Consider the following 22282-nt stretch of genomic DNA (forward strand, 5'->3'; position numbering starts at 1 on the left):
GCATAGTCCCTTGAATATATTTGTATCTGGCTACTGCAGGATATTTTTATAATCTCTAGATTATACAATATATATATTCTCTCAGTGCATAGTCCCTTGAATATATTTGTATCTTGCTACTGCAGGATATATTTATAATCTCTAGATTATACAATATATATTTTCTCAGTGCATAGTCCCTTGAATATATTTATATCTGGCTACTGCAGGATACATATAATCTCTAGATTATACAATATATATATTCTCTCAGTGCATAGTCCCTTGAATATATTTGTATCTGGATCTTCAATACAAAATCTTTATTTATTTTGATAATCACAAGTCAATGAATGATATTATTGGTTACCGTATAAATTATAGTTTATCTATAATATTGCTTTATATATTATATATCTCTTTATATATGTGTTTTATTTGTTTGTTTGTATCTTACAAACGTCAAAACGGCGTAGCCCATCAGGCTCATTTTTTTGTGGTAACTCGAACATGACCCCCAAGGAAGATTTATGGATGGTTTTTGGTAAAAGATAAAAATTGTTGCCGAAAAAAAACTTTCCCTTACTTATTTTGTACCACTTCGTTGTTACTCAGTGTACAGCACCAAGTGGTGTACCTGTACTGTTTCTGCAACATTCTGTTTCTACTGAATGTACAGTTGAAAATGCCGTACCTGTATCACTCTATTGCTACGCAATGTACAGCACAAAGTGGTGTATCTAAACTGTCTATACCAGTGCTATTTTGATATTTAGTCTAGGAATTACTGCAATTTTCACAAGATTTGCACAGAATTCAATTTAGCTTCATTAATTTAGATTTTAAACTATAAATGAAGTTTGGATATAACTAATTTCCTTTCCTAAAATTCGAGTTTAAAACAAAGAATATTTAATGTTCAAAGTTGAATTAGTTTCCTCTCCTTCTTTTTCTCTTCTCTTGGGTAGAGCTCCTGGTTCAATACAAGTATACGGAGTAGAGATGATCAGAACGATATCTTGGTTCAATGGTGCAGTCCATTCTTACTTTTCTCCAGGGACCTGTGAAATTGTATTAAACTCGACAAGGATTTAAACTAAATCTTTATTCTATTCCCTGGAGTTGAGTGCTGTAGCTTTGGTTCACTTTATTAACATTATATCTGAGTAAACTTTCAACCATTAAACAGGAAATTAAATAGTTTATAACCTTGTTTACCAAGAACCAAAGCGAACCCAGCTGTAATCTAGGATCTGATAAGGATAAAGAACCCGAGATTGCAAACTTAAAGTGGAGCTTTCTACTCTTTAATCACAATAAACCTTCACCAAGAATTATAAAAAAAAGTTTTTGTATTTTAGTTTAAAGGTCGGAGTGTTAAGCTTCTTTGATCCTCAATGTTTTATCTGTTAGAGGATCTGTTCGTCTTCGGTTTGGCTTCTGCTTGTACGGGATCTGCTCCAGGTGTTCTAGGACAGTGCTCAGCTCCTCGAATTCAAGGTTCCTCTCATCTCGAGACTGCTCTAGGATCCGTCCTAACCTCTCTCTAGATCTACTCAGGGTTAATTTATCACTAGCAGGACTTTGGTCTCCGCTACTTCCTATTCCTTCAACTATTTCATGAATAGTTGGGGGAATCTCAAGTTTTGAAGGCTCAGGTTCAGGTTCGGTTTTGGGTTGAGCTCTCTCTTCATTCTCTTCGGATTTCTTGGCCAGGAGTGCTTTTTTATACCTGAACAACTGCTTTGGAGTAAGACGGGTTTGCTCCGTAGAACCGGAAACCTTGGGACAGCAACGGAGAGGATTGCATATAGAGAATACTCCAAGTCTACATAGAGCATACAGGGTGGATAATATAAAGGTTCCAAGAGGAATAAGACTGTACATAACTTCCTCCTTGAGTTTCTTCAGATCTAGCTCTGTAAGAGCAATATTAGAATCTATATGAGATATCCAACATGGATATGAACTATCAACGGAACCAAACTCAGAATAGAAATCTGAAATATAAAAATTATAAAACCAGAATAATTTATAAATAATAATTAAATAAATATATATAAATCTACCTTCACACTGTAAACTAGGGGGATATCCGCATCCTCTAACATTAGGATATAGTTTAGTTGGAAGGTTGGCTGAAGAATCAGGAGAAGAAGGGATGGATAAAGATGATAAACTGGACCAAGGAGGAGGTATTGGACGTGAACCAGAGATAAGAGTATAGTTTACAACAACATGCCAACATTTATATATTTCTGATGTACAACCATGTCTACAGCTTGTCCATGTACAGTTAGATATTCCAATCAGATATGCACTAAATATATAAGATATATTAGTATTTATGTACAGTTAGATATTCCAAACAGATATTAGTATTTATGTACAGTTATATATTCCAATCAGATATGCACTAAATATATAATATATTAGTATTTATGTACAGTTATATATTCCAATCAGATATATACTAAATATATATAATTTATTAGTATTTATGTACAGTTTTATTCCAATCAGATATGCACTAAATATATAAAATATATTAGTTTTTATGTACAGTTATATATTCCAATCAGATATGTACTAAAAATATAATATATTAGTATTTATGTACAGTTATATATTCCAATCAGATATGCACTAAAAATATAATATATTAGTATTTATGTACAGTTATATATTCCAATCAGATATGAACTAAATATATATAATATATTAGTATTTATGTACAGTTAGATATTCCAAACAGATATACACTTAATATATATAATATATTAGTATTTATGTACAGTTATATATTCCGATCAGATATGCTCTAAATATATAATATATTAGTATTTATCTACAGTTAAATCAGATATGAACTAAATATATATAATATATTAGTATTTATGTACAGTTAGATATTCCAATCAGATATGTACTAAATATATAAAATATATTAGTATTTATGTACAGTTATATATTCCAATCAGATATGTACTAAATATATATAATATATTAGTTTTTATGTACAGTTATATATTCCAATCAGATATGCACTAAAAATATAATATATTAGTATTTATGTACAGTTATATATTCCAATCAGATATGAACTAAATATATATAATATATTAGTATTTATGTACAGTTAGATATTCCAAACAGATATACACTTAATATATATAATATATTAGTATTTATGTACAGTTATATATTCCGATCAGATATGCTCTAAATATATAATATATTAGTATTTATCTACAGTTACATATTCCAATCAGATATGAACTAAATATATATAATATATTAGTATTTATGTACAGTTAGATATTCCAATCAGATATGCACTAAATATATATAATATATTAGTATTTATGTACAGTAATATATTCCAATCAGATATGCACTAAATATATAAATTATATTAGTATTTATGTACAGTTAGATATTCCAATCAGATATGTACTAAATATATAAAATATATTAGTAAATATGTACAGATATATATTCCAATTAGATATGTACTAACTATATAACATATTAGTATTTATGTACAGTTATATATAAAATATATTAGTAGGTATGCAATAAATATACATAATATATTAGTATTTATGTACAGTTATATATTCCAATCAGATATGCACTAAATATATAATATATTAGTATTTATGTGCAGTTATATATTCCAATCAGATATTACTAAATATATATAATATATAAGTATTTATGTACGGTTATATATTCCAATCAGATATGCACTAAATATATGTATATATAAGATATTAGTATTTATGTAAAGTTATATATTCCAATCAGATATGTACTAAATGTATAATATATTAGTATTTATGTACAGTTATATATTCCAATCAGATATGCATTAAATATATAATATATTATTTTTTTTTGTACGGTTATATATTCAAATCAGATGTGCACTAATATATAAATATTATTAATCAAATATCAAAATTTTTTTCAGAAAAATGGTTATGAATCGTATTTTGTTACTTTTTCAGATTTCAAGGAAATCCGCGAAAATAATAACAGAAATCCGCAAGTTTTTTTTCAGTTTATAGAAAATCAGCAGAGATTTCTTTTAACTAATAAAAATTAAGCAAATACCTGTGAATTGTGGTACATGTAGCTGGTTGGAACTGTAGTACCATAGTAAGTAGAGCTGGATCTATGTACCATATTGAGGTGAATATAAAGGATATCAGGGATAAACCGGATATACCCCAAACCAAACCCATCTCTATCTCAAGGATCCAGCTGAATAGTTTAGTCCACTCACCAACAAACTTTGCTCCGACACCGCGCTTCGACTTAATAAAAAATATTTATTTTTTCACGTTTTCTCGAATTTAATTAAATAATTAAATTAAAGTTTCACATAGCTTTAAATAGAGAAATGAAAGAAATCTCGAAAATATTTTTAAAAATTGTCAAATCTAATTATATATTTGGGTTGGGTTTCTTTTTTCTTTCTTTCCAAAAAACGCTAAAACGGCTGGACAGATCTGTCCGAATTTTTTTGAATCTCACATGACCCAGGAAAGTTTTATAAATGGTCAAATTTGAAAAAGCGTAAAAATCCATAGTTTATTTCTTCTCAAATAGCTCTTCAAAAAGAGGAGTAAAAAAGAAAGATTAATTTGACGCGCTGCATTCGCATTAACAATAACAGAGTATAAAGGAGGTGGTAGCTCTTTGGCCTGTACACTTTTGGGATTTATTATTTTTTTAATTTAAAGTTATACTTAAATAAAACTAATTTATTCTTTTGATCCTTAAATAAAACTATTCATTTGTGGTATAACTACAAATAATTTGCCAGGGGTATCAAATAAGTATTTTATTTTTTTGATAGAGGGCAAAAATCTCCACTTTAGAATTTTTAAAATTGATAAATGCTTGATTTTACAATTAAGATGCATTTCTTTAATATATTTGCGAAAAAAAATCAGCATTTGTGCATTTGGATAAGGAAATAATCGACGTTTTTAATTACAAAAAAAGTTGTCTCATTAAAGTGTTTATTTACTAGAGTTGTGCAGACATCGCGCAATTATCTCATTTTTGATTTGACAGTTATACTCAGTTATACAGGGTATCCCACATCATATTAGATCGTTTATAGCTCTATAAATTAAGATTTCAAAAGATTGAATAAATTGTTTTAAATGTATACAAAAAAAATACTAGGGTTTTCGAGTATTATTTGCACATTTTGGCGTTAAAGCGTAGAAAATAATCTAATATGATATGGGATGCTGTGTATTTCACCATACAAGTCGGCCAAGAAATAGAAATAGAAAAGAGGAAGAAGCATTGAGACTAAAAACAAAGTGTTTACAAATGTGCTGAAACTGATATTAAATTCGTTGCAATAAAGATTTTTTTTCGATATAAAACAAACATATAATTTTTATGAAATATCTTTTTAAAAAAAGTTCTCAACTTCCTCTTTATTTGTAATCAAAATCCACTGTACAACGAAATCGGTTCAATTTACTTCCTTGGTTTTCCAGGATGTAAGAAGTGCATGATTTATTGATTTACGGGCTATGATGTGAGGAGGACAGTTTATTACATCGACTTTGTGTTAAAGGGACTGTAAGCGTAAATTCAAGTGACAAAAAAGCAATACCCAATTTTAAACGGTGGTACCCTTGAAAATAAGTAAGTAAGTAAGTTATCATTTATTTATGAAAAATAACAAAAACACACAAAATTATGTGCTTAAGGAGAAAATATTTTTGAACCCTCCAAAAATAGAGGTTGTGGGAATATTTTCCCCCAATTCTAAAAAAATATAAAAAATATAAATAAAAGGAAAAGGAAAGGAAAGGAAAAGGAAAGTTACATATTTATTGTTTACATTATATTTAATATAAACTAGTGGTGGATTGCTAGTATTTTTCGACAAAATAGAAATAAAAATGATAGATTTATTTGTAATGTTTAAAAAAATAACATAGGTTTTATGGGTTGTGAAAAATGCATAGGTTAAAAATGGGCATTTTTAAGCATCTTTTTAATTCGCGCTGATTTTTGACATCCTTTATGTTTGATTATATATTTTACTCTTTTTACTCTTTTTAGTCTTTTCTTTGTAAAATCGTCTTTGGTTTCTTCGATTCTTTTGTAAACATGGCATGTGTTAAAATTTATACATTTATTCTGCTGATAATAATCTTCAACCAAATTCTGCTTAAAATTCAAAATAAGATTGATATTTGAAAGCTTTGAAAAGTCTCGTTTATTTTCATACCACATTTTAGGGAAATTGTGAGAAGGAAACTATAATCTAATCAAAAATGTTGAAAGTAACGTCGTTGTTCTGAATCAAAAAGAGTTTAATTCAGATTATATCTCCATTGTTTCTTATAAGCAAGAAATGTACAGGTCACGTTTTCAGGAGAAACCACAAATTAAATTAAACAAAAAGAAAAACATGGATATCTATTTCATATTTTACCATGAAAAGCTTTTAATAGTACTGTTGTAAATCAGGCATTGACATCTTTGCATGGAGAATCACTTAATTTACGCTTGCAGTATCTTTAAACAAGAAAGTAGAAAAGTTAACATGTTACCTGCATTGTTTGATTATCCTGAGTTCCCATGGCGGTATCTTCATCCCTACTCAACCTTTTCCTAATTCCATCCGTCCCCCCCTCTCCAGCCATCCGTCCCTCTCTCCCCAGCCTCCATCACATGGAACCCATCCTCGCAACCATACCTGGAGCAGGACCCAGTTTAATTCAGAGGGACTGTACACATGTAATTTCAAGTTGTTTTTAGTTTTTAGAGTGGCATGTTCAATTCGCAACAGCACTTTATCTTAAATCAAGATTAACGGAAATATTAATATTCTGTTAGCTGAAAATCGAGTGTCAAAAAACGCTTGTAGAGTTCATACCACAGTGCTAACTAAAGATTCTCGAAGCTCGATTTTTTGCTGGATCTTCGTCATCGATATTATTAGACAAAGGTTTAAAGGGTACCCGTGGGAATCGGACATACTCTCGATAAATGGAGGTTAACTCGAATGTCTACAATCCTTGTAAAGTTTAAACCAGTTTGATTAAATTTATTTAAGTTTAGTTCTGATAAAGTATTCTTGAAATAACTAATTTTTAAAACCTGAGAAGTTGCTTATCAATAATTACTTTTAATCAATCTTATTAAGGCTGGGGGGTCTAGATCTACGTAAGCAACCCCACCCCCTCTTTCCTGGAAAAGTATATTTAGAGAAAAACATATTTATGCGATACACAGGGTCATAGCTTGGTCATAGGCCAGCTCATCTAAAAATGAGACATCCAACTTTAAAAGTTAGGATATCGTAAAGCAAAAGGATACATTTCAAATGTATGTCGGAATGTATAAGATTTATAATTCTTTAAATTAGTTTTTATTAAGTCAACAAGTTTATAAAAAAGAAAATACTATTTCGAGGATAAAAAGCTAAGTTTTGATATGTTTTAATTTATAAATATTTACTAAGCGCGGCAAATCAATAAAAAGTATGTTTGGAACCTTGAAATAAATTATAAAATAAATTGTAATATATTACTATGATGTGTAAAAATATGAAAACAATGACTCCTTTGATGACTAATGAATATAAGGATATATAAGGTTTTCACACTCGCTGTAAGGGTTTCAATAACATTAATACAGAGGAAGAAAGTTCCAAACCGTGCTTATGGTCCAGACCTGACATTAACCTTAATTCGCCTATTGATAATCATAATGAGGTATGTTAACATAATAACTACACATCAGTTATTCGTCTAAGCTACATAATTTGCATATATTTTGTAAAAATTTTCTTTATAATTACTACAGAAGGCAAATCTAATGTATAAATGGAACTTGAAGCGCTAAATGAGGCAAGGAATTGAGTCTTTCCCCATACTCTGATTGTCTAATCCCTATAATATTTACAACCAAATGTTTTGGACCTTAGACATTTTAAACTATGAATTTAAGTTTAAAATATCAAAGGTTTACACCGTCAGGTTGCAAATATATAGCTGGGTAAGAAAATTTGAGTTTTAGACAACGACTCAATTGATTTCCTTATTCCTGACACGAAGGAGATATTAAGTCGAGAGGGAAATAGATACACTACAACGCTGCAGTATGGAATAGATACACTACTACGCTGCAGTATGGAATAGATACACTACTACGCTGCAGTATGGAATAGATACACTACTACGCTGCAGTATGGAATAGATACACTACTACGCTGCAGTATGGAATAGATTAACTACTACGCTGCAGTATGGAATAGATACACTACTACGCTACAGTATGGAATTGATACACTACTACGCTACAGTATGGAATTGATACACTACTACGCTACAGTATGGAATAGATACACTACTACGCTACAGTATGAAATAGATACACTACTACGCTGCAGTATGGAATAGATACACTACTACGCTGCACTATGGAATAGATACACTACTACGCTACACTTTGGAATAGATACACCACTACGCTCCACTATGGAATAGATATTTAGTAGCGGGACCTTTTAAGTAATTGGATCGAATAGTCTAGATATTTAGTGACAACTGACAATTTCTCGTTATTAATAGGTTTAGGATCGAATAGTCTAGATATTTAGTGACAACAGACAATTTCTCGTTATTAATAGGTTTAGGATCGAATAGTCGAGATATTTAGTGACAACTGACAATTTCTCGTTATTAATAGGTTTAGGATCGCATAGAATAGATATCTAGTGACAACAGACAATTTCTCATTATTAATAGGTTAAGGATCGAATAGCCTAAATATTTAGTGACAACTGACAATTTCTCGTTATTAATAGGTTTAGGATCGAATAGTCTAGATATTTAGGGACAATAGACAATTTCTCGTTATTAATAGGTTTAGGATCGAATAGTATAGATATTTAGGGACGATAGACAATTTCTCGTTATTAATAGGTTTATTATCGAATAGTCTAGACATTTAGAGACAATTTCTCGTTATTAATAGGTTTAGGATCAAATAGTCTAAATATTTAGAGACAATTTCTCGTTATTAATAGGTTTAGGATCGAATAGTCCAGACATTTAGTGACAATTTCTCGTTATTATTTAGTCTATAGGATAGAATAGTCTAGATATTTAGGGACAATTTCTCGTTATTATTTAGTCTATAGGATAGAATAGTCTAGATATTTAGGGACAATTTCTTAGTCTATAGGATAGAATAGTCTAGATATTTAGGGACAATTTCTTAATCATTATTAAGCCTATAGGATAGAATAGTCTAGATATTTAGGGACACTATCTCGTTATCATTAAGTCAATAGGATTGAATAGTCTAGATATTGAAGATCTGTCATGACCTAATTATATTCGTAGTGTTAAAATAGATATTTAATAAACATTTATTGACAATTTATCAATTATCAATAAGGCCTGGATAGAATAGTCCAAATAGAAAAACGGGACGGATATCGAATATCTGTAATATCTTCATAATTTATTGAATAATTATTGCTTTCTGCTCCTCAAGTCCATATTTGCATGTATAGATAGTTTTCATTTCTATTAGAAAGTTTATAATACTTTTCAATGTTTTCATATTTTACTTATAAAAAGTAGTAATCTCTGTTTCTTGGTTTGTCTGTCCTATCATAACTCAGAGCAACCCAGGGACCGTTCACTTATTTGGGTAATTTCATGGATAACTAAATAGTCTATTAGCTTTTCATTTGCATTAGTCTTACTTATCAAAGATATCTATGACCAGAAAAAAAGTCGATTTATTGTTCATTTATGCATTTATGCCCTTATCAATAATGCTTGCTGATTTTTAAAGTTTTTTTCTCTCGTTTTTCTTTTATTGAATATATAATCATCAAGTTCGCTATCTTAGCTAAAATAAAAGGGCGGCCAGGCCACTTTGTAAATTCATAAATACATAATTTTTCTCGATTTATTAAAAGTTTATCTCTAGTTATTCTTTCATATAAAATCACGTTTATTATCTTATAATATAAAGGGTGAACAAGCCACTTTATAATTATATTTTAATTGTATATGTCGCCTTTTGTTAATAAAGTATTTGAGAAGATTTATTGTTCAGAATTCCAGCGCAAAGGGCAGGTACTTTTGTAGACACTATTATATGCTTTTTGTCATAGTCATGGATTTTTGAGATTAATATAAAATATTGAACTAAACTAGAGTATATTCTAGTGAATTGTAAATATCTTTAATTTTTTTCAAAATTGTTTATAAATTGTCTTTTTCTATAATATCATTTTTAAACGGTTGCTATTTTTTTTCTCGGGAAAACGTGAATAGAACGCGGCATTTAAATCTTCATTCATGTGAAAGTGTTAAAATCTATTTCGGAGAGAATGTCGTCTTTGCAACCACATGTTAAATGTTTCTTGCTCTCTCTAATATCAAAAATGTTCGTATATTAGTATAAAATGGCTAACACATGATGCCATTGAAATATGATAATTTTAGATTTTCTTGGGCTGTTATTACTGAAAAAAAAACAAGTTTAAATAGTGTCTTTACAACACTGAACGATAAATTGGTTTTTCCTCCGGCCACAGTTATCTTTAAAAAGTAATACTAATACCAATAAATAGCTAATAGGCTATTTAGCTAACACCAAAATTACCCAAATAAGTGAACGGTCCCTTTAAACGAATTGCCTCAAATTTTGATTTGGAAACTCTGTGAACCACGGGAATTTTATTGCTTGGTTTAAAAATTCTTAGTTAAAAAGACTGCCTCTTATTAAGAAAAATTTGTTTCTAGGCAAACGCTGGGTTCTCAGCTAGTTTAAAATAAAATCGATGTGTTAACTTACATAAAAGATTAATGTAAACCAAAGGAATTGAGTTTTTGTCACAAACTTAAATGTTTAAATCCCTATATCTTTATAACCTGATGGAGTAAACCTTTGATATTTCAAACTTAGATTATTTGATCTAACAGTATACTTAGTTTGAAATAAATAAGGTCTAAGACATTGGGTTGCAAAGATAAAGGGATTGGAAAATCAGAGTTTGTGGCAAAGACTCAATTCCTTTATTTAATGTTGATGGTTTAGGAATAGGTGAATTAATTCATCGTAGGTCTGTTTTGACATATTGTGTGTTAAAAATATGTAAAACTAATTATTAAAGTAAACATTGCATGGAAAGCAAATTAGTTAATTTTTGTTCGTGTTTTGATGAAAACTACAGAAAGTGCGGTTTAACCAATTTTAAACGAAATTGATCAAATTACTTTGAGGATATTTAAGAATTTAATGATAGAAGATTTTTAGAAATTTTTTCAATGATACAAGATTTTTGAGGTCATTTTCAATGCTTTTTTTCATTAAATGATTTTAGAGGACTTTTTTTCATGTATTGTACATTTTTGAGTGCTTTTTTCAATATTTAGAGGATTTTTCGAGGAGTTTTTTAACCAAAAAAAACGTTGATATCTTCCACATTAGTGATTAGATAAAGGTTCAAAGGATATCGTTGTAAATCGGTCCTAGCCATCTTTATATTGAATGTTATTAACATGGAAAATACAAAATACGACAGTGTCTTAAACGACTATGTTTATAAAAAAATAGGTTTTTATAAAATACTAACCCGTGAAAAAAATTAGATTACTCAAGGTTCCCTCCAAAAATGTAGCCCAATCGTTTCAGCAGTTTTGCCAGCTATAGCTAATATACAAATATACAAATATAAATGAGCGAAGAGTTTTATTTTATATGTAGATTTTATCTAAATATATTTATATAACGTTGTAATCTTTGCTTTAATGTTTGTTTCGGAGAAAGGTTGTTTGTTTGTATGTCCGATCATAACTCAGGATCCCCTGGACCATTTTATCTTGAGAGAACAATGTTCTTAGCTTGGTTGTGAGATTCTAAGTTGACTTTTATAGAGAAAATAGCTAAAATTTCCAACCAAGCGCAGATAAAAGGCGGGAGTAACTATACAGGTATGAGTACCCTGGGCAACGCTAGGTTCTCAAGCTAGTCAAAAATAAATCAGAAGAATTTGTTTCATATATTAAGAATCAGAAAAAAACACTGATTTTATCAGAAAAAAGTTTTAAAAAATTGGCTATAATGTTATATTATTTAGAAGGTTTAACACAACATTTTTCTCCGGTTTTCTCGGCACAGCGTAATTTCATACAATCTAAGATTATTAAAAAGAAACAAAAATCTGGTCAACAAAACTTTTTTCTTCGCTTTTTTCAATAGAAAACTTCCTATATTATTTAAAATGAAAACTCAGATTTAATCTCAGATTGTGAAAAAGATGTCCGGTCCGGTCATTAGAAACTCTTTTTTTAGTTTTTTCCCCTCAAATTATTTTGTTCCTTACACACGGTAGACTAAGTCAGTGGGGTCGGTCAAATAGGCCTAGGATTAGGCCGGGTACTGTAAAAAGTCTGAACGCGCCATGGGAGTTGTCATAGTTAGCCCTCCGACAGAACTATGCCAAGAAAATTGACACCCTGTCGTATGTTAGTCTGGTTAGGGCGACGTACTGTACCATAGGATCGGGTCAGTACACGATGTTATCTGGCAGGCCGGTACAAAGTGGGCTGGTCCTGTTCGAATTCAAATTTACTACGGCCCAGAGTGTACAATGAAGCAAAAACACGCTTCGCTTGCAAAATTTCAAAAAAGAATTGAAATCAGCATTTTTAAAACTTCAATAAGAAGAAAGAAGCACGTGCTCGATGGATAAACTTTTCATGGAAAAGGGGTGGGGTGGGATAACATAAAGCAACCCGGGGGGGGTGGGGGTGTCAATATAGACAGAACAATTGTTTTCATTGCTTTTATTGAATAGACGAAATGAATCATTTATCTATTACTGAAATTATCTATAAAAGTACTTTATATATTTTCTAAAATTTAGAAATGTACAGGGCATGTAAAGTAATATCCTCCTGGGAAATTATGGATTTTCTGTCAAATATCAACAATATAATAAATAAAGTTCAAAGAAACCTTCTCTTGGACATTTCTGAAAAGTTTTCCCGAAGACAAAGTATAGAATTTCTAAACTGTCAAGATAGAAGGAGAACCCGGGATATATTCTAACCATATCTCTTTACAAACAGCAATTCTTTATCTTTAGGACCTGATCTAAACGAATTTATAGGAGAAGAGTTCTTGCCACAAACTCAAATTTCCTCACCCTTTTATCATTAATATAGGGATATGCATGGGAATTCAGTGACGAATTGAATATCGTATTTGTTATGAATTAGCATTGTAATACCTAATTTCAAAAGCCATAATATTATTATGTCTGCTAGAGTTTATTTTATGGAAAGGGTAAAAGACTGTAAAGCTGTGTCTATAATGTCTCCGCAAGATGAACAGTGAAGACGGACAAGTTCACTCTGTTTGTATACTGTAATTTTCTTGTTTTACTAAGTACAACCGTATGCAATCAAAACATAAACAAACAAAATGGGAACATAGTAGACGAAACTCACAGATTACAGCTTTCTCAGTAGATTTCACTATACTAAATCAAAGAATTATTTGAAAAGACTATATCGACTTCGTCACTGAATTCCCGTGTTTATTGGGACACCCTGTATATCATTCATATTTTAAAGTTAGACCATTTGATCTAACAGAATTTATTGTAACAGTGGGCGAGTTTTGTTGATCTTTTACGATCAGCAATTCAAGGATTTTTTGGATCGCTGAGATCATAGCTACCAAGGGGAATCATGCCCCCTTTCCCCCCCCCATCTTTAACCCTACGGTTGGACTTTAGAGTCCTATTTTGAATCCTAACGGATTTATTTGAGTTTGCATTTGGATTCTATAAATAACCCAAGCGACGCCGAATTTTCCGTTATCTTGAAGACCCAAGCGTTGGGGAGGGGGCGGAACAACCCCGGGGTAGCTAGGGTTAAATGCGATCCTAGGATGGAGCAAAATCGAAGGAGGACAGGCAGTTGAAGACCAGCTCCCTATGTGTAGGTTCCCTTGAAGAATTCCCCTATTTGATGAAACTGATTTGATTCATAATATTTAGTTTGTATAAGTGAAACGATGAAAAAATGCAAAATGTAAAAATGTCCCCTATTTGATGAAACTGATTTGATTCATAATATTTAGTTTGTATAAGTATCGTTCGATTTAAAGTTTGTATTTTTGTATCTTTTGTATATAAATATATTGTAAGAAAAACCGACTCGTTGAATATTTGAGAAACTCAGTGCATTGCTTTATTGATTTTTATTCATATACAATATTATAACTGAAATATCTAGAGTTAATAATAACAAAATACACCTAGTCTCCAAAATGTTGTCAGCCTTTTTGTGTTTTCAATATTATTGCAGATAATAAGAATTTCGTTCAGATTTCAATTTTATTAAAAAAACAAAGGAATTGAGTATTTGCCACAAACTCAAATTTTCTAATCCATATATCTTTTCATGTAAATTTTTGATGTTTTTAAAATTAGATTATTTGATCTAACAGAAATCATAATTTGAAAGGTCTACGACATTGGATCGCAAAGATATAGGAATTAGAAAATCAAAGTTTGTGGCAAAGGCTCAATTCTTTTGTCGAAATCTGTAAGAAATTCTTATTGTATCCGGTTATATTTAAAGCACAAAAAACAGACCACAATATTGTGGTTATTGTTTCAAAAATGATTCATGTGAAAGTAGGTTGACGACTTAACGTCATAGATAAATCCAAAGTTCGAAGACGACTTTTAAGTCGTCTTGCTATTTTCATGTTTCGTGGAACACCCTGTATATAATACGTAATGTTTGAATTTGCGTGAATAAATGATTTTTGCATTTCCTGACTAAACTCTACACAGAAATAATTTCCAGAACTTCTGATTTATTAAATTAATGGAAATTTAATAATTTGATCAATGATGTGTCACGAGAGGATATATCAGGGTAGAGAAGAGAAGGGAACCTGGATACAGGTTGTATCCAGGATATATCAGGGTAGAGAAGAGAAGGGAACCAGGATACAGGTTGTATCCAGGATATATCAGGGTAAAGAAGAGAAGGGAACCTGGATACAGGTTGTATCCAGGATATATCAGGGTATAGAAGAGAAGGAAACCAGGATACAGGTTGTATTCAGGATATATCAGGGTAGAGAAGAGAAGGGAACCTAGATACAGGTTGTATGCAGGACATATCAGGGTAGAGAAGAGAAGGGAACCAGGATAAAGGTTGTATCTAGGATATATTAGAGTTGAGAAGAGAAGGGAACCAGGAAACAGGTTGTATCCAGGATATATCAAGGTAAAGAAGAGAGAAGGGAACCAGGACAAAGATTGTATCCAGGATATATCAGGGTAGACAAGAAAAGGGAACCAGGATACAGGTTGTATCCAGGATTTATCAGGGTAGGGAAGAGAAGGGAGATTGTATCCTGGATTTATCAGGGTTATAGGAGAAAAGGGAACCAGGATACAGGTTGTATCCAAAATATATTAGGGTAGCGATGAAAAAGGAACCAGGATAGAGGTTTTATCTAGGATTTATCAGAGTAAAGAATAAAAAGAAACCAGAATACAGGACGCAGGGTTGTCAAGTTAACAAACACGAATATAGAAACTAGTTTAGTATTGAACAGGACAAAAGGATGGCAAAGAGTAAACGAACAGGAATAAAGAAACTAGTTTAGCATTAAAAAAGAGAAAAGGGTTGCCAAGTAACGAGCAGGAACCTAGAAACTAGTTTAGTATTGAACAGTTGAAAAGGTTGGCAAAGTGAACGAACAGGAAAATAGAAAATAGTTTAGTATTGAACAGTTGAAAAGGGTAGCAAAGTAAACGAACAGTAATATAGAAACTAGTTTAGTATTAAAAAGTCGAAAAGAATAGCAAAGTAAACGAACAGGAATGAATAAACTAATGTAGTATTTAACAGTTGAAAAGGATGGCAACGAGTAAACAAACAGGCATATAGAAACTAGTTTAGTATTGAACACGAGAAAAGGATGGCAAAGAGTAAACGAACAGGAATATAGAAACTAGTTTAGTATTGAACAGGAGAAAATGATGGCAAAGTGAACGAACAGGAATATAGAAACTAGTTTAATATTGAACAGGAGAAAAGGATGGCAAAGAGTAAACGAACAGGAATATAGAAACTAGTTTAGTACTGAACAGTAGAAAAGGATGGCAAAGTGAACGAACATGAATATAGAAACTAGTTTAATATTGATCAGGAGAAAAGGATGTCAAAGTGAACGAACAGGAACATAGAAACTAGTTTAGTGTTTAACAGGAGAAAAGGATGGCAAAGTAAACGACCACGAATATAAAATCTTATGTAGTATTGAACAGGAGAAAAGGTTCCAATTCAACGAACAGGAATATAGAAACTAGTTTAGTATTGAACAGGAGAAAAGGTTTTCCAATTCAACGAACAGGAATATAGAAACTAGTTTTATGTAGTATTGAACAGGAGAAAAGGTTCCAATTCAACGAACAGGAATATAGAAACTAGTTTAGTATTGAACAGGAGAAAAGGTTTTCCAATTCAACGAACAGGAATATAGAAACTAGTTTAGTATTGAACAGGAGAAAAGGTTCCAATACGAACAGGAGTATAGAAACTAGTTTAGTATTGAACAGGAGGATAAGAAGTGTACCTGTATTGTATTGTATTGAAGTTGCTCCAGGTAAATGTTTTGCTTCTATATCTTCCGATATAAAGAACAGGAGCACCTGGACCCACCAGCACTAGGAGATACAGCAGACCTGGATACTGGATAGGAAGATCCTGGATTCTTCGGGTAGAGTTTAGAGTAGAGAATGAAGATTTGCTAGCCGCGGGGATCCTGCTCTAGGTTAAGAATGAACTGACGTAACTAGAAACCTCAAGTTTAAACTCCAGGCAGCCTCCACACCTACCTATCTGTTATCAATATATACATTTATACACATACTTTCATATAACCAAAGAGAATAGAATATATATTAGAGTGGAATTTACTAGAAAAAAGTGTAAATCGGCCATTTTGTTGCACTGTGTTCATACTGGAGGTGTACTTCACATATTTGTGCTATATAACCTTTTGGGCCCTGGAACATCATTTTATAGAAAATCTAAAATTGATATTAAAAGAAAACCAAATTATGAAATAGGCTGGTTTCATAATTGACAATGATCATTTCACATAGACTCTATACCTTTCACTTTACAAACGATGATTTTACGTTATAACTATAAATCAAATGATGTTTTTTATTTACATAATACATTATAAAGTTTATTTAACAGCTTTAAAAAATTCGAAATTGAAATGGATAGTCTAGGGAGCATACTGTATTAATGTAATCTACCGCATATAATTTGTGAACATTTACATGATTTGAACACTTTGAACTCCCTTTCAGGCTGAAAGGGACTGAAAAAATGCATACCAAGGCATTTTCTAAATTCCACTCTAATATATATTCTATTCTCTTTGCATATAACAGTCTCTTCAACATATACCAGTATATTTACAAATAATATTAATAATCTATAATTACTATTTACAAAGTCAACTGAAATAATACATTCATTTTTATTCCAAACATCAAATTATCGTTCAAACAAAGCCCTGTCATGGTTTTAACGTAAGCCTGAATATTAATTACTTTAAATACTTTAACTATTATTATAGATGATCAAACTTTTCAGATTAATAATACAGCTTCTTTCTAATATTTCACGGAGCCGTTTGATACATAGTTTTTAAACGGCTTAGTCTAGAACGCTTAAACTTCTAAAGATTTCCAATAATATTATTAAAATAACAAATTTTGTAATTTTCAATACATAGAGAGGGGCATAGGCATAGATAAAGATAGATTGCGCATAAGACGACATTTTTATATAGATTAACTAGGTCGGTTGTGAACATTGGCTGTTCTTATGTCAATGAGTACTTGTGGTGTACATTAGTTCTGCAAAAAGAAATTTAAGTTAGTTTAGCCCTTCTCATGTCCTTCTTCAGTTCTCGTCAATATGATATATTGCTCAGTGAAATAATTTTATATTCTCAAAATAAAATTCACTCCTGATAGGTTTAATAATTATGAAATCCATTAAAACACCAAACCACCCAGCTTATCACTTTTTACCCCTAGAAGTATGAGTTCGCGGACTGTACAATTCTTGGTGATTTTGCGTACATAAGCTATCTATGTTTAATTATTTATCAGGACACAGGACGGTCGAAAGGGTGGTAAGAATAAAAAAGAATAGAAATAGTTCAGAACATTTTTTAATAATTTGAAATATGAGAGAATCCCTTGAAAATGGAGGTATAAGCATTATATGCATTATTTCTAATATTTAAAATATATATTTAAAAAAAACATTTTTCTTATGTACTTTGCAATTTTTAACCGTCCAGCACATCAAACTATTTAAATTTGGGGCCTTCAATAGCTCTTAAAAAGTCGGAATACTAACATGTATCCACTCCCCGTATCTCAATGAAAGTCGTAGAATCCACCCCCCCCCCCTCCCTTATCCACCCAACTAGTTCGGATAATTTTGCAAAATAACACCATCGCATTTTTTTGTAATTTTTTTGTTGTAATATATGATTTTGCTTTAAAGGAATTAAGTTTTTGCCACAAACTCTGATGTTCTAATCCTAATATCTCTTAGACCTTATATATTTCAAACTATAAATTCTGTTAGATCAAATAATCTAAGTTTGAAATGTCTAAGGTTGGACAGATATAGGGATTAGAAAATTTGAGTGTGTTGAAAAGACTCAACTCCTTTCTTTAATATTTATAACTTTAGTGAAAATTTCATTTCAACTTTTTTGTTGCTAAATACAAACAGACTAGGGAGCGAGGGAAGGCACACCACACCATCTTTTCGTCCGCACCACAACCATCTTTTCTTCCGCACCACACCATCTTTTTGTCCGCACCACACCATCTTTTCGTCCGCACCACAAATGACAAAACAACTCTGTCCACACCTTTTTCGTTCGGGCGTTGCTTCTGTGCTTTCAAATGTATTTTTTTGGGCCTTACAAAACTTTTTATTAAAATCTAGGCAACGTCGTGTTATTCAATATGGGTTGATTTTGTTTGAAAAATAAAGCAATATTTAAGCCCAATTTGTCAAAGAATGGAAAACATGTGTGCCTCACCTTTATTTAGTCCCGACCACACACTTCCTTATGCTTATTATTTAACTTCTAAATTTTAGGTGTCCGGGAGTTTTAACATCAACATATTTAGAGTAGGGAACATAGCAATTGCTTTTTATTTGCTTGAGGGTTTATAAAATAAAAATGTCCTTGAATTTTTACCTTTATACATTTCTTATTTATAAAAAAAAACAGAGCAAAATATTTAAAACCATTATAAACAACATTATGAAGATAAAACTTTTTAAAAAATTTAACAATGCAGGATGAAAAATGGGTGTGTTCTGACCAAAAAAAAATGGTGAATTTTGACGTCATTTGTGATCAGACGAAAAAATGATGTGCTGGTCTTCCTTCTCTCGGCTAGGTGGAATTTTAAAAGGTTGTTTTTAAGTTTTATATCTTTAAATCAAAAAGTAGGTTCTTATCCTTAAATCAAATCTTGGCTTTAAAAGCTGCGATTTATTTTCAATTTGTTGTTATTTTTACTCTGTTTCGTATATGCCTAATATATACACTGCTTACTTTCACAATGGAATATCTAAAAATAATTGTTACCCAATATTTCTGGATCTATAACCACGGATAGTGCTGAATAGAGGACCGAGCGCTGCGGCTAAAGAATGTTACGTGTATTCACAAAAAATGTATTTAAAACATATTATTTTAAGGTGATGATAGTAAGATTTGAACATTTTTATTTTTCTAACATTTTTTAAAGAATATTTGGGAGAACAGGGGGGGGGGGGGGAAAGAGTTCGCTTTATAGTGTATGTACGTTTTTTAGATGTAAATTCTAATATTTCTGATATAATTTGTTTCTTCATTTACAGATCCTTAATCTCGCAACATCAATCTAAAATAAATCACGCAACCTATCAAAATATCTAGAAAGTAAGTCTCAGTAAGTGAAGTAAGCATAGATATTATATATCAGACGTTTTCCCGTGTGAAATACAAATAGTATGTTTGGAAAATTAAATTCAGATTAGAGATTAATCAAGGCAAGGATGTAATGCAAGGAAAGTTATTTCAGAAGTGTACGCATCTTTTGTACTGCAGTGTACTGTCTCTGGGCGGTAATGTAAACACAAGACGAATGTTACAGCCTGACATGGGATCCATCTTTCACAAAAAAAATCAATGAAATATTCTGGTCATAAAAACTATTATGTAAATTATCAAAATTATCAAATTTAAAGCTATTAACCTCCTCGAATACTAAACGAACACTGATGCATCTATTATTGTTTACAAATTCCGCCCAAAGAGAACTGGTTTCAATATGTACGCAGAGTATACACGACCGCAATTAACTTTCCTTGCATTACACCCTTGAATCAAAAGCCCTTAAGTATAAAATGAACTGAACCTCAAACAATTTTCGAATCTTTATATCCTTGCAACCCTATGTTGTATGAATTAAAATATATCTTAAAGGGGCAGTAAAGGAAAAATGAAAGGGGGTATAGGATGAAAGCTGAGGTTCTCAGCTTTTGAACGATACCATAGAAGACATCTATCTGATGTTCCTGTGTCGAGAAATTGACATAAAACTGTGTCGAAATTATACCAAAACGGGCATATGCCAGATTTGGTATAAAAGTTGTAGTATTAAGTCAAAGTTGAAAATGAAAAATGTTTTCACCATCAGGTTGCAAAGACATGTGAATCAGAAAATTAGAGATAGGGGCCCGCAAGTGTTTAGTTAAAAGTTTACGATGAGATGAGATTCTAGGGCCCAAATAATTTAGAAATTATAGAATCCCTTGATTAGTGGGCTCCGGGACCATCGTAGATTAGAGATGCCAAGGTTGAGTCTAGATTAGTAACAATTAACACAATTCTGGTTTATTCAGATTATCTGTCAAATTTGAAGGTTTGGATCAGATTACCAGGAGGGATAAAACTTAAATGAATGTTAAATGCTCAGGATACCAGAATTTGATATAGGACACATGATACTGGATACTGGATACAGGATACTGGATACAGACACAGAAAAGAGTACAGAGTACAAGACTAGTTCTATGAGGAGTAGGATAAAGAATACAAGACTAGCTCTATGAGGAGTAGGATACAGAATACAATACTAGTTATGCTAAGGGTAGAATACAGGATACAAGACTAGTCCTACTATAAGGAGTAGAATACAGAATACAAGACTAGTTCTATGATAAGTAGAATACAGAATACAATACTAGTTATGCTAAGGGTAGAATACAGAATACAAGACTAGTTCTATGAGAAGTAGGATACAGAATACAATACTAGTTATGCTAAGGGTAGAATACAGAATACAAGACTAGTCCTATTATAAGGAGTAGAATACAGAATACAATACTAGTTATGCTAAGGGTAGAATACAGAATACAAGACTAGTCCTACTATAAGGAGTAGAATACAAAATAGGTCAAATAGTTTAGGATTGAAGATATGATTCATGAGACTCAGGGTATGTTGAGTACAAATGGTTTAGGAGTATGTCAGACTCAGGGAAGGTTAACTTACAGGATTCATAATTAGCTAGCTGAGACTCATGGTTGTTTTAGGACACATAGTTTAGGGTTTGGTTTAGGGTTAGGTCATCTCAGGGCAGGTTTATAGGACACATGGTTTAGGATAAGGTCAGACTTGGGATAGGTTTGTATTCATTATTCATGATTAACTGAGACTTAGGGTCAAATCAGAACACATAGTTCAGGGTTAGGTCAGACAAAGGGTAGGTTTAGGACAAATGGTTTAAGGTTAGTACAGACTCAGGGTAGGTTAGATTCTAGGATTCACGATTATTTAGACTCAGGGTACAGGTTTAGGGCACAAGGTTTAGGGTTAGGTCAAACTCTAGGTAGATTAGGATTTATGATTAATGATTAGCTTAGACTTAGGGTAGAATTAGGACACATGGGTTAGGGTTAGGTCAGACTCAGGTTAGGTTTAGGACATATAGTTTAGGGTTAAGACAGACTTATAGTAGGTTAGAATCTAGGATTCATTATTATTTGGACACAGAGCAAGGACACATAATTTTTAATTAGTAAGGAATCATGGTAAGTTAATATGAAGAATCAATGATTGCAAGGCTCAGGGTAGGTTTAGGATA

The 22282-nt window shown here is 31.4% G+C and overlaps 1 protein-coding gene across 1 annotated transcript; it reads right to left on the reverse strand.

Moving 5' to 3' along the window:
* Positions 1 to 287: 287 nt before the first annotated feature.
* On the reverse strand, positions 288 to 16877 carry LOC111715526 (uncharacterized). Its single transcript, XM_023490902.1, has 5 exons — positions 16666 to 16877; positions 6576 to 6721; positions 4099 to 4301; positions 2049 to 2299; positions 288 to 1979 (listed from the first exon to the last, which is right to left on the reverse strand). Exons 2-5 carry the CDS (start codon positions 6666 to 6668, stop codon positions 1357 to 1359), a joined length of 1170 nt encoding a protein of 389 aa, XP_023346670.1. The 5' UTR covers positions 6669 to 6721; positions 16666 to 16877; the 3' UTR covers positions 288 to 1356.
* Positions 16878 to 22282: the final 5405 nt, after the last annotated feature.

This window comes from Eurytemora carolleeae, unplaced genomic scaffold (assembly GCF_000591075.1).
Source record: "Eurytemora carolleeae unplaced genomic scaffold, Eaff_2.0 scaffold19, whole genome shotgun sequence".
NCBI lineage: Eukaryota > Metazoa > Arthropoda > Copepoda > Calanoida > Temoridae > Eurytemora > Eurytemora carolleeae.

What these genes read in the sequence shown, in the direction of transcription:
- LOC111715526 (XM_023490902.1), bottom strand. Translation starts at nt 6,668, where the DNA reads ATGGCTGGAGAGGGGGGGACGGATGGAATTAGGAAAAGGTTGAGTAGG. An exon ending in AGGATAATCAAACAATGCAG is followed by an intron (nt 4,302 to 6,575) that starts GTAACATGTTAA and finishes TTTTTTATTAAG; the next exon opens with TCGAAGCGCGGTGTCGGAGC. An exon ending in CCCTAGTTTACAGTGTGAAG is followed by an intron (nt 1,980 to 2,048) that starts GTAGATTTATAT and finishes TTTATATTTCAG; the next exon opens with ATTTCTATTCTGAGTTTGGT.